Source organism: Notothenia rossii (assembly GCF_949606895.1).
Source record: "Notothenia rossii genome assembly, chromosome: 5".
Classification (NCBI taxonomy): Eukaryota; Metazoa; Chordata; class Actinopteri; order Perciformes; family Nototheniidae; genus Notothenia; species Notothenia rossii.
This window is the reverse complement of record NC_136903.1, coordinates 61170637-61185598: the sequence shown is the minus strand read 5'-3', so window position 1 is coordinate 61185598 and position 14962 is coordinate 61170637. Positions and strand designations below refer to the sequence as shown.

The 14962-nt window shown below is 39.8% G+C and overlaps 1 protein-coding gene across 1 annotated transcript in view; it reads right to left on the bottom strand.

Moving 5' to 3' along the window:
• Window positions 1–11909: 11909 nt before the first annotated feature.
• ccdc71 (coiled-coil domain containing 71) overlaps window positions 11910–14962 on the bottom strand; it is a 32592-nt gene continuing 29539 nt past the window's right edge. Inside the window, exon 2 of the mRNA XM_079682923.1 lies at window positions 11910–14849. Coding sequence (XP_079539049.1) covers window positions 13769–14839 — 1071 coding nt within the window. The 5' untranslated portion in view covers window positions 14840–14849 and the 3' untranslated portion in view covers window positions 11910–13768. The remainder of the gene's footprint in view (window positions 14850–14962) is intronic.

Sequence of the window (14962 nt, the reverse complement as noted above, 5' to 3'; positions counted from 1 at the left end):
TGTTGCTATCATATTGTGGCATAAGCCGTTTTCTAAACGCATATTTTAAAGGCGTAGTTTTCGTTATGATTTTACTTGTGATGGCCACATGTAGCCCATGTATTGATTCCATCCGATAGCTGCAATAATACAAAACAACAGGAAAATCTTGACCTCCTCCAATGTAAGCGTGACGTATTTGGTTCTTAGATCTAGCCGGTGTAGGTACCATGGGCCCTTCTCACTTCGGTTAAATGGATTCCTTGCGTCCCTCACTTGCTTTGTTTCCCTGCGACAAGTCCCTCCCACCAGGGAAGCATGGAGAGATGCAAGGAAACCACGAGAAGCAGAGAAATTAGTTTTAAGAGCAATGGGACGTCCTTTCCACCGGAGCGTCACGTGAAGCGGCGTCCGTTTGTGATAATGCTGCACAGCGGATACACATTTACTGACACAAACATTTGTATCATCTGTTGTAGACCCAAAAAAATAAAATAAGAACCAATTCTCAAAAAAGGTAAACGCCATTCTTAAAATGTATAAACGAACAATATGATTAATATTGATTAGAGTGCACAAAATAAATAAAAATAATTCAGAGAAGAAAAAGAGATATGTTATCTATCGAAACCCAGTTAGATTAACATTCATTGGATTGCAAACTTTGTTTGTTTGTATACGCAGCAAATTAAAATTTTAAATAGCACTTAATGACTGACTGAATGGAAATGACAATAAATGAAAATGTGAAACAAAAAAAGCGATCATGAAAATGTTTCCAAAAATGAATAAAATGATTTTTGACCACTTTGTTGTTCAGATATATCACATATTTGTAACTAAATGATACATGAATTGAAACAAAACACGGTATAAACTGAGGAGTGAGTCCCGTGAGGTTCATGTATTTTCTTCACTCCGCTGAGAAACTGCTCTCATGTCAAGAAGCATCAGATGAGTGCATGCGCTGTATCGTCCAATCAGTGAGCGATACACAGTAAGGGGCGGGGCGAGTGTCTGAGGATTTCATCGGAGGATGGTCTGATGGTTCCTCGGTTATCGCTCCTCCATTATCGCTCCTCGCTCCTCGCTCCTCGCTCCTCGCTCCTCGATCCTCGGTCCTCCGGCAAAAATAACGCCATTGGGACGCTACTTAAGATGACGCAGACAAATCAACTTCCGGTGAGACCGAGACCGAGGAGCGAGGAAATGAAAAATAAGAGAAGTGAGAAGGGCCCCAGATCTGCTCGGGTATCTGCTCGGGTGTATTTCCGTCGCATCCGTCATCCATCATATCCGTCATATTGTACGGCAACTCAAGAGGGCCATCATACACGGTCAAATTCCGAACATTTAAACATAGCCTACACTTAATTCTTTACTTTTTCCGTTATTATATGTAGAAGATATTACTTTTTTCTCCGTCATCTCGTTTCCATAGCAACAACTTCAAACAGGCATAGCCTACACTTCATTCTTTACTTTGTCTGTTATTATATGTAGAAGATATTACTTTTTTCTCCATCATGTTGTTTCCATAGCAACAACTTCAAACAGGAAGTTAACCTAAATTACATTTAAGACACTGCAATGAAAGTAACAAAAACAATTTAAAATCCTTTTCCGTTTCACAGAAAACAAATTGGGGTATTTGATCTGTAGATGTGATTTGATGTGTCGTGTGTGTCCCAACTCCTCTCCAAAGTTCAGATATTTAATAAAATACTCAGGGGAGTTTCCTGAATTTTCACCACTTTCCCTGGTGCTAGAAACTCAAGTCAGGCATCCCTGGAATCGTCTCAGAGAATAGATGATCAGTGGGGCCTTGTTTTTACTGAATGATTTGTTTTTTTATGGGGAATTCAAATATGAGCTTATTTTTAGGATAACTCTAACCTACATCGTTCTGTATTTCTAAATTGGCAATTTTACCCTTTTCGAACCTCTATATATAAGATAGTAAAAGATATAAGGGAAATAATTTATTAACAAAGCCAAATCATTTAAAAATATTTATTAACAGGTGAACTGCATAGGATGAATGGATAAGATTACAAAGATCAATCTTCTGACTTCTTGAACTTTGCCTTAAAAACATTTTTCCACAATATTAAATGCTACTCTTCTAAAAACTTGAAAGTAGCGTAGTAGCCCTTTAAACTGTCATGTCGAGCATTAACTGCAAGTCACTCAAATGCATAAACTGGAGAATAATTATGTTACAAGTATTACAGAAAACATATCCATGTGTAACAAACATCCAGTATTAACCTTACTGTTTTTTACTAACTAACTACTAACTACTAACAACTAATAATTTTCATAAAGTGCATATTTATTCCAAACTCACAATATATATATATCATGAAGAATATGTTTCTCTGTTGTCCACGTTCATAAAGCATAAAACAACAGCATCAGAGCACGGTGCAGTCTCGAGTTTACAGTAGTCCCTCGTTCTTATTAAACATCTATGTAGTTCGTTGTATAGAACACTGTAGTTTCCATAGTTTCACCACAGCAGCAGACGCACACAATGACGTCCGCTGGCGCATCATAAACACGTCGGATAGTGAAAGTGCATTCGGATTCTCTAAAGTACCGCAGTCTCTTCTCCTAAGTCCTTTTGAATTCTCCTATCCACTATCCCTTAACCCCGTGACGTTTCACTCAGAGGTCAAGGAATATGAGATAGGGTTCAAATTTAGGAGCTGATTTTTGGATTATCGGAACGCAACCCGAGCTGTCCGACTTCAGGCGAGCTTTTTGAGACCTCCCCCAGCTGCGATCGGCTATTCTCGTCTACTTTCGAGGCGAGCCGCAACTCGTCGCAAACAAGCCTAAGATCTCTGTGGCTTCAGGCTTGATCGCCATTCAAATGACAGCGTTGGTTTCCCCAAAAGTGGGCGGGGCTGCAACGTGGCGTAGATTTTACTCTCATCCAGTGCCATATAGATAAAAGAGTTACGACATCTCCGTTCACTCCAATGGACCAGTTTTTTTACAGCAATGGCGGATCTTGGAGCTCTCAATAGTTCCCCGGAAGTTAGCTTGCCGCTGATTTGCGGGGGTATCTGCGGCTAGCAGCGCAGTAGAGTTGCAGCATAATAGACCGTTCGTGTTGAACTTTTAAAGGTAAGATAACAGAGCCCTGGAGGGTTCATAGAGAGAAAAATAAATAAAACGTGGCCACGTTTTACTTTGTCGTTCGCACGAGATACCTTCTCGTGCGCACGCTTTAGTAACTCGTGCGCATGAGTTAATAAAGTGTGCGCACGAGTTACTAAAGCGTGCGCACAAGTTAATAAAGCGTGGCCTCGTTTTGTGTGTGCGCGTGTGTGTGTGTGTGAGGGGGGGCGGCATTTGTTTATGATAGTATCGTTCATTCCGGTGCACTCCGGCAGGACTATCACATCGAGATTAAGATTAAACGAATTTATTTCACTTGGGAATACACATAACTATGGAGAACCAGATTTGTGTAAATGACTGTTCGTGGTAATTTGAAAACAAATGCCGGTGGTGGCGGACACACACAAACACACCGAACACGCACACAGAGCGGAGCTGAGCACCCACACACACACACACACACACACACACACACGCACGCACGCACGCACGCACGCACGCACGCACACACACATACACACACATACACACGCACGCACACACACACACACACACATACACACACACACACACACACACACACACAGATCATGCGCCCCGGTGACAGGACATCTCCTTCATAAAACGAGGGGGAATACTCTGGTAGTTCGATGTGTGTAGAGGTGTGTGTGGTTAGACGTAGCAGCCTCGATCTCTATTCAGCTGTTCTAATGAAGGGAAACGCAGTGAAGTAAACAGTAAAAGGCACAGCTCTTTGCAGCTGGTGCTGCTCTTCTTAGATTCTGCTGAGTTACACGTTACTGCCTCCAGTGCCATGTACGACGGAGCCAGTTCAACAGACCCTGGATATATTCAATTGACCCGGCTTAACTAACCCTAACAAACGCGATGTCGATAAGCGGTCCTACGAAGCTGGTTATCAACTCAGTAAATCAACCAGGGTTTCTCTGACCGGCTGAGAGCGCGTTCACGTGAAAGGGACGGGGTTAGCAACATTTGACCAATCACAAACATGGAGACGCGTGCTGACAGCGCAGCGTCATACTTCATGAATGAATAGTGTAAATAGCAAATGCTGCTTCGTAGTACAGGTCACTGGTGCCGCAGAGATTTCATAAAGTGATGGAGGTTTTCCTTCTATAAAACAGCTGTGGGCAGCAGATACTGTGAGTCACGGACAGGAATCCCTCAATTTAAATAAAACGAGGCCAAGCTTTATTAACTCGTGCGCACGCTTTATTAACTCGTGCGCACGCTTTATTAACTTGTGCGAACGAGAAAGTGATAACGTGGCCACGTTTTATTTATTTTTCTCTCAATTAACCCTCCAGGGCTCCGTAGTAAGAAGACGTTTAAAGATTTATATTGCGGATATTATCATCACATCTGAGTCAAATTAACATGTGTATTAAAGGATGTTAGTGGATTATCCCTAAATCAATATATTTAGGGAACGTTTACAGACAGATTAGGCTAGGATTACGGATAAAGTTAGCAACACACGTTAACCACGAACAGCCTATTAATCCGTTCTCCTAATGTTATTTCAACCCAACGTTGTGGAATTAGAGAAAAGGGGCTTCTTAACGTGCTTTTATCCGGGGTGGAGGGAGTTAAATATTAGTTAAATATAACATTGGGGCGTGTGATTGTAGTGGGTGGTGATGGTGAAATGAGGATATCCATTTTAGAGTTCAAGCTAGTATAATATAGTTCACGTTACACAATAATAAGGAAGAGAGCTATTTGTGTGATACATCGCTATTGATATGGATTTAGAGTGCATATTTGAGACTTCCAAACAGTAAACAAAAACGTAACTTATGGGTGAGTGTTTTTAGCAGAGCCATATAATGTCCTTGTGTTTCTGTTGATTATTACCTGTCTGTATTATGTTGCAGCTCAGCTGATTTTGGATTGATGGCAAAGGGAGAGGGACTTAAGTGAGAGTCAGCAATTTCCCATCCTATAGGTTGCTAGATGTATTTAACCCTTTCTCCTGTCTCCCTCTCTCAGCACAAGAACCCCAGGGGGATTCAATGGAGCCTGAAGACCTGCAATGAGACCCTCACCCTGAGCCTGAGTCTCAACTCCCAGAGTTTTGCAAGCCTCTCCCTGTTCCTTATTTTTGATTAAACTGACGTTAAGCTTCCAAATGGTGTGGTCTTCGTTTTGTGAAAAATATGATTACCTCACATATGTTGTTGCTGTTGTTGTCTTTTGTGATAGTTAAATTGCTCCTGTTGACTTGAGCCAGCTATTCTTTCCTCCTCTCTGTGTCAGTGGGGAAACTTTACACGTGTACTTCTTTCTCTGAGCGCTTGGAGCATCCCCAGGCAGCACAGCAAACCATGGGGGAGACGATATGCCAGGACAACACAGAGGAAAAGGCACAGACAAACTGCCTGATATGCTATTCAATATTTATTGAATTCCATTTATTTACAATGGATGTTCCTAAAACAACACATTTAACATCAACATCATGCTGCTGCTAGTGCTTTAACTCAGTTGACAATCATTGATAGGCACCTGTGGGTCTCCTGTCCTTTCTGAAAGTCATAAAGATTACATTAGTACTTTAGATTACTTGTGTCCTCAATTACCAGGGCATTACTGAAACCACCATGAATTAAAGAAATGGTAAAAAATGTATCTAACCTGAATTTTGAAGGATTCCTTCCCATCCCCTCCCTCTAAATATATCAATACACATTAGGATGTGATGCTCCTGACTACCATACAGGTTTAAGAAGATAATATTTGTTTTAAAGAATTCAAAGCAATAAACAACCGGCTCTTTAAACAAGGCAATGTTAGCCTAACATGTATATGTTAACAGGTAAGATAGCTGTTCACACTATGTATGTTTTTCTACTTTTTGTAATGCTATTTTATTTCTATTTAAGATGTTTACATTTTCGATTGTTTAATTATCGTCTTTTAACTGTCTAATGTACAATGCCTTGTCTTTTGCTGCTGCAGCGTAAACATTTCCCCAATTGGTATAAATAAAGTATTTCTTATTTTATTTTAATCCTCAAATATTAGCAAATGTAACTTTAAAAAAACAAAAAAAACATTGATGTAACTACATACACATATCGATATGTTGTATAAATATTGCAAATCAAAACCTTCATTCACCACTAATTACCAAAAATTGCATTTCTATCCTGGTATTAATGCATTCAAATCGTGATTCAAATGGCCCGCCACGAACTTCCGGGGAACTATTGAGTCTCCCTGAACCACGTGACGATCAAGCATTTTGGAGCTCCGTTGTCGCAACTCTTCTCTCTATATGGCGCTGCTCTCATCTATTATTCAAAACCATTCTATTTATTCTAACTGTTACGATGTGAGGTGCAGGTGAAAGAACGATACGTGGAGAGAGGGTTTTCTTGCAAAAAATAAACAGGCGTTTTATTCTTAGCCTTCATCATTATTCCCCAGAAACACAAACTGCATGTCTGGTGCTGCATTCATCACCAGCAAGGAACAAACACAAAATGCCCCTTCCCCTCTCTTCCCAACCACATTTATAGGAGACTGCCCGGCTTCCCACTCCAACCTGGCCAATCAGGTCATGGTTCTGAAAGGGGAGTGAAGGGTTAAATACAAAATTAAACACTGTTGTCTACATTTAATAAAACCCTAAAGGCTTAAGTAAATTCATTATAGCATCAACATAAAGATTATACCTTCAAAAACAACAAGGTCTGCTTAAAACGGATAGTTTTTAACCTAATTGACACTCATAAAATCATAAATTTCCTGACCAATCGCGTCCAAGACTCCGCCTACTCATACGGCACATATAAGGAGTACTTTGGAGGCGTGCTCCCCCTTCGAGCACTGGGACAAGATGGTCTCCAGGTCTGAACAAAGGAAATGGTGATTACTTGGTGCTTGTGTATTTTACAGACTGACAAATTAATTTAGATGCATTTTATTAGTTTGTCTATGTAAACTGTTTTTATAACTTTAACTGAAATAAAGACAACTCTGAAAAAACATGTACTACCTTTCTTAACAAACAAATAGTTAAGACCAACATGTTAGTGAGGGAGTGTGTACGCTTCCTCACACTAACGTAAATTACATGCCAGTGTTTTATCTTTTGAATACTTGTATTTTTATACTTTATTTGCTATGAGTTATATCTGAAGCAAATTATGTTCCTGAAGATGTGTAGTCAATTCCACCCCTTCAATGTAGAATAAATGTGAACTCTCATTACAGGAACAATACCGGAAACAGACGTATAAAAGATCCTCAGCTCACTGATTGGATGAACGTTTTTAAAGATATTACTGATTTTCTTTGAATATAAGAATGTAAATACAGAGTTGAGAGAATAGTCAGGGGATTTGGGTGATGGGAGACACATCTATGGAATCACAATTTCAATAGTTTACCATTAAATTACGGATATAGCTTTCTGCCTGTGATGTTTTACAAATCAGATATTAATGTGTAGAAGTAAAACATGAGAAATAGTATGGCAATATTCTGTACAATTATGTAAAAACATGAATAAAACTAGTAAACTACACATCTTAAGATGTTATACATATATAAGTGTCCTACACTAATAATACAAAGTCATTATTAGTATGCTGTGTGTACCTTGTGTGCATCGTCTAGTGGTTAAAGCACGTTATTTAATTATTTTTGTTGAATAATGTTATTTTTGTTGAATAATGTTATTTGATGAAAAAAAGATTAAGAGTACATACTCCATACTTCCATAGGGGGAAAGTAGAATGTCAATGATAGAAATATAGAATATAAAAAATCAAGAAGATACTGTAAGTGATCTCTACAATAAAACAGTTTAGTGCACGACGTACAAAGATATTGATAGGAGGAGGTGCAAAACAGACAATCTAATTAACCTTTATTAACACATTAAATAATACTTTAGGTTAAGATCTTCTTTCAAATAAGAAAAAAGCTTTGCAGGTATCTATCTACAGATAAATATTAAGCCTGACAACTTAACGTCTAATATATTGCCTTCCTGCAATGTTAACTGTGTTGAAGCACTTATTTTAACTGATATTATACACATTAATTATACTCTTATGTATGTAGATAGTATAAGAAATGTGCAGAATTTGACAGTTTAATGGTGGAGGTACACACACATATTGATAGATGTCTTGTAATGCATAGTTGAGGAAACTGTGACCCAAGTGTTTCATTCATATACATAACTACAACGTAGTTGTGTATATGATTATGTCAATGAACCTTAGGAAATCTTGAAAGGGATGTGCAAAATAGCAATTATATACAGTTTTTAATGAACTATTATTAGAGAATAACGAGTAATGAATATACTTTATAGAGATCTGCAGATAAATGTTTAGTCTTCTCAAGCACCAACAATCAAATATCTCTCCTGATTGTTGGCACTTGACAATCACCTGTCCTTGAATTTTACTCAGGTTTAACTAAAGTCTGATTTAAGGGTTGTTTATTATTCACACCATTAATCAGAATCTGCAAAGTAACTAAAATAAATGTAGTGGAGGTTACCAGGTTATCCTCTGAATTGTAGTGGAGTAGAATTACAAAGTAACAATGAGCTGTCATGTGGGTACAATGCTGCCCATTATGGATACAAGCGATTTTCACCCATTTAGTAATTACATGTTTTAAATTTGTAGACACCAATTTGTTTCCTATCGCATAAACCTCCAGGGCTGTACACAGTTTAATACTGGCAACTTCTAATTTTGGGGAAAACGTCTTTTAAAACTACAATTCCCAGTAGATACGTGCTAGAGAACATGTTGCTGAACACAATAGCCAGCATGTGTAGTTCTCGAGGGGCGTTCGAGTCCAGTTTTGAATAGTCTGCGGTGGTTTCGTTCCATTTCAAAGAGCTTGACGCTCGGCGTAACCTTGGCGCACTGCCACTCCTACATCCAACCCCAGAGCTTGAAGATTAATCACGGGGTTTCTCGCAAAACGGACAGGCGTCGTCACAACAATAGCTGGGGATTGTGGGTAGTGTAGTCTCTTTGGCGCTCCACATTTCAGAGAAAAGTTGTTTCTCAGAATTGAAGGGGAAAGACACAAAAGCATTGTACACAATTTAAACCTATCAATGTCGTTTAATTAACAAAGGTAATCTGGTGGTTTTTAGTTGATGAGTAGTGGAGATATCACTGTCAAATCAATCGACAGTAAGGAGAATACTTACTTCCGGGCGTACAATACTCCGTTATCCAATTGGAATGGACGCTCACATTGCCTTTAAGAGCTGCCTACATAAACGGGTGCGGTGCTTCCCTAAGCGTCAAATACCGCCGCCGATGGGAATACATTGCAATCAGTTGAGAGCTCTTTGCGTCCGTTTATGAAGCTGAAGGAGCCTCGGCGCGTCCCACCTGCACGCCACGGGGTCCCTGACCAAGCGTCGCTCCTGGACGTTTAGGGAGTGAGAGTGTGTTGGCATAATCTGTATACTGGTCAATATCATGTTTGTGGTATTTGAATTATTATTTTATGGTTATTGCTGCTGCAGCCGTGCATAATCTGTGTAATATGTAGCCAATAAATTCCACATTGTTGGTAAAGTAATATTTTACATCTTTGTAGTGTGTGTGTTTGTGCTCGCGTGCTCTATAGTGCCCGTAATAGTGTTCACTGTTGTCCATTGTGATGCCAATGTGTGTGTGTGGTTTTGCCAAAATGTCCATGATGTGGTCAAATAAAGTTTATTCAGCTTGAAATGACAGCCCTCTTGAAAAACGGTTGCCATTTTGAAAATTCAAGTGGTCAATGGGCGAGGGAGAGAGGTGAACATGGATATTTTGATGCTTGTACACACTTTTGAAAGATTTTTCACAGCTGTTTATTTGTCTTTGTTGTGGAAAATGTACATGACATCATGGACTTTTTGACATTTCTTCTTAATGTGTCTCTGTCTCATTAAAATGAACTAACAACCCTGAATCAAAGGCTGAAATCCGCCAGCTGAGCATCCTGATTGGCTCAACCAGGAGCTGCTCCCCATCCACACTGAATGTCACTTATTTCCTCTTTGGCTTTGATATCTGGTTCTCCACCTGCTCCACCTCCCACAGCAGACAGATGATGCCAGCAGGCTGAGCCCGGAGCACGGCTCTGACACCATAGCAGCTTTTATTTCAGTCCACTTACTATTTAAAATGAATATTGTTTACATGGTCAAACAATCCAACAAAAAGAAGAGTGTACGTCCTGTCCGGTGTTGTAATACATTACTAAATGAATGAGGAGTCGTGACTCCGCATTAAGACTTGGTCACATGACATGGAAGCTATAAATAGCTTTTTAATAAACTATATTCATATAAAAAAGTTGGTGTGTCTTACTCCAATGTAGTAATACAATGCTGCATTGACTTGGAGTCAATGGGTCATATTAAATGGAAGATATTAAAAGAAATCTAGACTTTAATAAAAAGTTTCAAATCTTCATATAAAGTAGAAGGTGAACTAAGATTTAATAATGTGTCCTATATCGTCCTGTTTACAGAACAATCTGCCTCATTTCAAGGAATAATATGAAATACGAAAAAAAACACTAAAACCCAATAAAAGAGACTTGTCCGCCTTGTAGTATTGCAATAATGCATTGATTTGAAATCCTTGAGTCAAAAAAATATGCTATTGGAGAGATGAGACTTTTCAACAACACTGATATGAAAGCCATATGATGCATTAAGTTGAAGCTATTGATTCACATTACATGGAAGCTATATAAATGAATTGAGCTTTTTCAATGAAAAATGTATTGCATTTTAACAAAGTTAATCTTAATAAAGCCCTAAGATCCAATCAAAATAGGTTTGTCCAATGTTGTATTTATATCGGATATGCATTGAGAGTCAATTTGTCAAAGGCTGGTAAGCTATTTAAAGAACTCAAATTATGTCTATTACATTGTTTTAGTAAACACATAATAAAAAAAGTTGTGCTACAAAAGACACATTTATTATGTTTCCTCAAGATTAGGGTTAGCAAGGAACTATTGCAGATAACTTGGCTAAACTTTTAAGAAAAAAGAAATGGGGTGAAGCCTGCGAGCTAGTTCAGGCAGTCAACTCGAGCACCAATGATACATTAACACGTGACGCACATCGTCCCTCTTACAACCAACCAAACACATTCTCCTTAACTTGCCGCTCTATTTAAGCTGCCAGGTCTTCCTGCCTCGCTATGCTGCTGCTGCCACTGCTGTGTTCACTTGCTTTTGCTGCATTCATGTTCCTGATGCTGTGTTCATGCTGCTGCTGCTCGCCTGCTCCGCCACCGCCCCAGCATCCACCTGTAGGCTCGGGGGATAGTTATCTAATCATCACTCAATGTTCTGTGTACATCTGTGGAGTGATGAGGCCCGAGCCTAGATGCCAAACTCAAACTATATGCTGCTTCTAATAAACATGTCAAAGAAACACGTGAGTTGTCTGACTGAATTACATTTATTAAATTAAATACATTTGAAACTGAAGGATAGGCCAGTTATGAACAATGTTGTAGATGGGGGGGAAAAGACAACAATGTTTCTTTTCAGATCGATTTTATTGAATAAAAACAGTTTTCAAAGAGCATGTAGGAAATACAATATTAAGTGTTGCACAAACAAGACTAACAGAAAGAAGGGAATTGTCAGTGGGAATGAACATGACTCGTACAGATAGATCTGTGGGGGGAAACGAGTGACTCTTCCAGAACGTAATATTTACCAGAACAGCTAAACAGAAGGGCAGATTGCCAATTTGTGAATAATGCATGAACTTCACACCAGCAAGCTAAGATTTCCTATTCAAATCTGATTTTTTTTTTTTTTGCAACAGTCCAAATTAACTGACCTGGTACATGTACTTGAAGATTTGGTGGTTTAAGCAAATACATATATTTTTTATAATGTATCTTCTCTTTTTGGAAAGAAACAAAAACTGACATTACAAATCCTAAATCCATGTGTCCTTACTGGCTTTTTCCAGGGCTTTCATTCAGATTAAATGGTCTTGATATCAGCAAAATGTCAGAGACAAAGCTAGTAAGTGGACTAAGAATTACAACATTGCTAAGACATATTTTTAGGGGACTTCACAGGAGTTTTTCACAAATGTTGACATAAAAGTTAATGGTTTGGCATGCTTGTCCCAACCTGCAGAAGGCAGCAGCACCATCAGCCCCATAATGAATACCTCACAGGAAGTCAGTGCTCCCAATTGCTCCAATTTTAACTACAAAAACATGATGACATTCTTGTGCCTGTCATTTAACTCAGCACCAATGTTTCGAAGTTAGCACCTGTAGAGAAAACCAGTGTGGGTGTTCTCACCACCGACTCACACAGGGATGAGTTATGATGGGAGATTACACTTCTCTGATGCTGCAGTTTCAAATTTAAATGCTCAGGAAACAAAAGTGTAGCTCAAGTTAACGAATAACACCACACAAGTTTTTTATTTGGCCAAACAAATGTCTTACATCTAGGCTCCAAATTGAGTTGCCTTAAAAGTACAGAAATGTATTCAGATAATGCAATAAGAAATATGGAAGGGGGCTTGGTCATACCATGGAATTTTGAGAGAAAAATATTTGTAAATAAATAATTTGTACTCGTTTTTAAAAAATAATTGAGAGATCCAGCCGAATAAGGAGAACAATTATGTAATTAAAGAATTCTTAAACATTCAATATTTTGATTAAGATTTGAAGATACATTTGGTCATTCAAATGTTTAATGAGGCCAAAGTCCTTTTCCATATTCCATAGTCATGTGTTGTTACTGTAAGACATCAAATCACCCAACAGTTTAAAATACTTAACCAAGAAGGAACACTTTGTGAAGGAGTGAAGTTCAAACAAATCATTCAGGTATCTCTGTATGGGCCACAGGTTTGACTCCCTGCTGTACTCGTTGTCAGAGCCTCCTTATTTCCAGTGGAAACACCAACAATACAAAAAAGGAAGACAAACTAAACACTTCTCTTTATTTCCCCCTCCTTTAAATTATTTGCTTTGCTGTGAACAACCAACCAACCAGCACATCTGCTCATCTGAAGAAATGTCTCGCTCTCCTCATACACCAGTTCATCCTGGCAGTCAATAGAATATTGACAGCACTGTTTGGAGCGCTACAAGTAAAAAAGGTTTTCCAACAAACGGCACTTTACATGAAATTAGTCATAAATACTCTTCAAAACAACTTTTAGCACCCAATACCCTTTTAAAAAGGGCAGAATTAACTTTTGACTTAAGAGTCACAGTGGATGCTGCATCCCAAAAATAATTGACAACATTGGAGCGCAGGTGGTCAACTCAAAGCAGAATGATGGTTGGTTGAAGGAGGTTAGTGTAAACTAAAGTAGACCGTAAATATGTACCAGCATTCGACCAACAGTAACTTCCCAGTTATCAAATCCCAAATCTTTACCCAACTTCAAATGCTTTGTAAAGTGTCCCCGTCAGGAACCAGGACTAGAGTCAGACCGACTTCTCTACCTCCAAAAACTCAGCAGAGATAATGAAAGCGTATGTAAGACGTCTGCTATGAACACTGAGGCTCAGCCAGGTACAGGCTAATGATGTAAAACACCAACATCTGTTAAAGGAAACAATGTGTGTTGATTTGGGGTAAATTGTCATTTAATCTGGTATCTGAAGTCTCTTAGCAAATGGTTGAGTGGTTGGATTTGAATCACAGGAGATAGATTGACCTGTAAGAGCTTCTGTGCTTTTCGGCGGGCATCAGCCACAGAGCGAGATTCATCCACCTTTATCACTTTCCATCTCAAACTGTTTTTGTTCTTCCAACCGTTTCTCTGACGGGTCGGATGGTTTAGTTCCTTGGGGCCACGACCATTTCGCTGAAGGCCATCGCTCCTCCAGCCATTGCTGGTCATCGCTGTGTGAGTCTCTGGGAATGCACGTCCGTTTGTATAGAAGACCGGTGCAGAATCTCCAATAAGGGCGCCATCCAATCGGATTGGGCAGGACAGGCTCTTCTGGCTGAACAAGGCCACAGCTTTGGTGGGCGCCCCACCACCATTCTGAGAAGGCTGCAAAGGTATTCCTGAAAGCGCTGGAAGGGACTGTTGCTGTAAAAAACCAACAGAGGGAGCCTCAGATGATGAGTCCCAGGAAGTGTGTATCTGGAGTCTGGCTGTATGAAAGCGAGTCAGGCCCTCAATGTTGGTCAGTCTGAGACAGGGTCGCAACTGCAGCTCTTGTGATATTTCTACAGTTCGACTAGGTGTCCTGCTACCGATGATGGCCCGATGGTCTACTCGAAGATCTGGAGGACGAACCCCTTGAATCTTGGGGATGTCGGAGATGTTCCATGACGGGTGCACCTCGCTCTTCTTGGCCACAGCCTTTCTTCCTCGTCTCTTGGCGGTTGGTCTCATATTTCGGTTGGATGGTTTCAGCATGTCTTGAGTCAGCGGTTGATTTGTGCTGGAGCGGTAGCTGTATACATCCTTGCTACGAAGCACTGTGGGCTTATGGCCCTCCTCAGCCAGCTCCTGCAGGAAGGTTACCAGCTCCTCACTGCTTGAGAGGTCACGGGACATCGGACTGAGGATCTTCAGAGCATCCAATAGGACATTCTGCCCCGCTGAAGAGATCCGGGTCCAGGAATGAACCGCCCTCCGTTCTTCATTGGCAAATGCCAATGGCCTGCCAACGGCGGGACCTCGCGCCGCGTCAGCCATGTGTCTATTCCTGGAGGAAATACAAGAAGTTTTTAGTTAAACAGAATCACAAAAAGGAACATCAAGAAGTTCTTTGTTTTTTTCTACAGTATAGAAAGGGCTTCCTACCCTGCATTCTCCCAG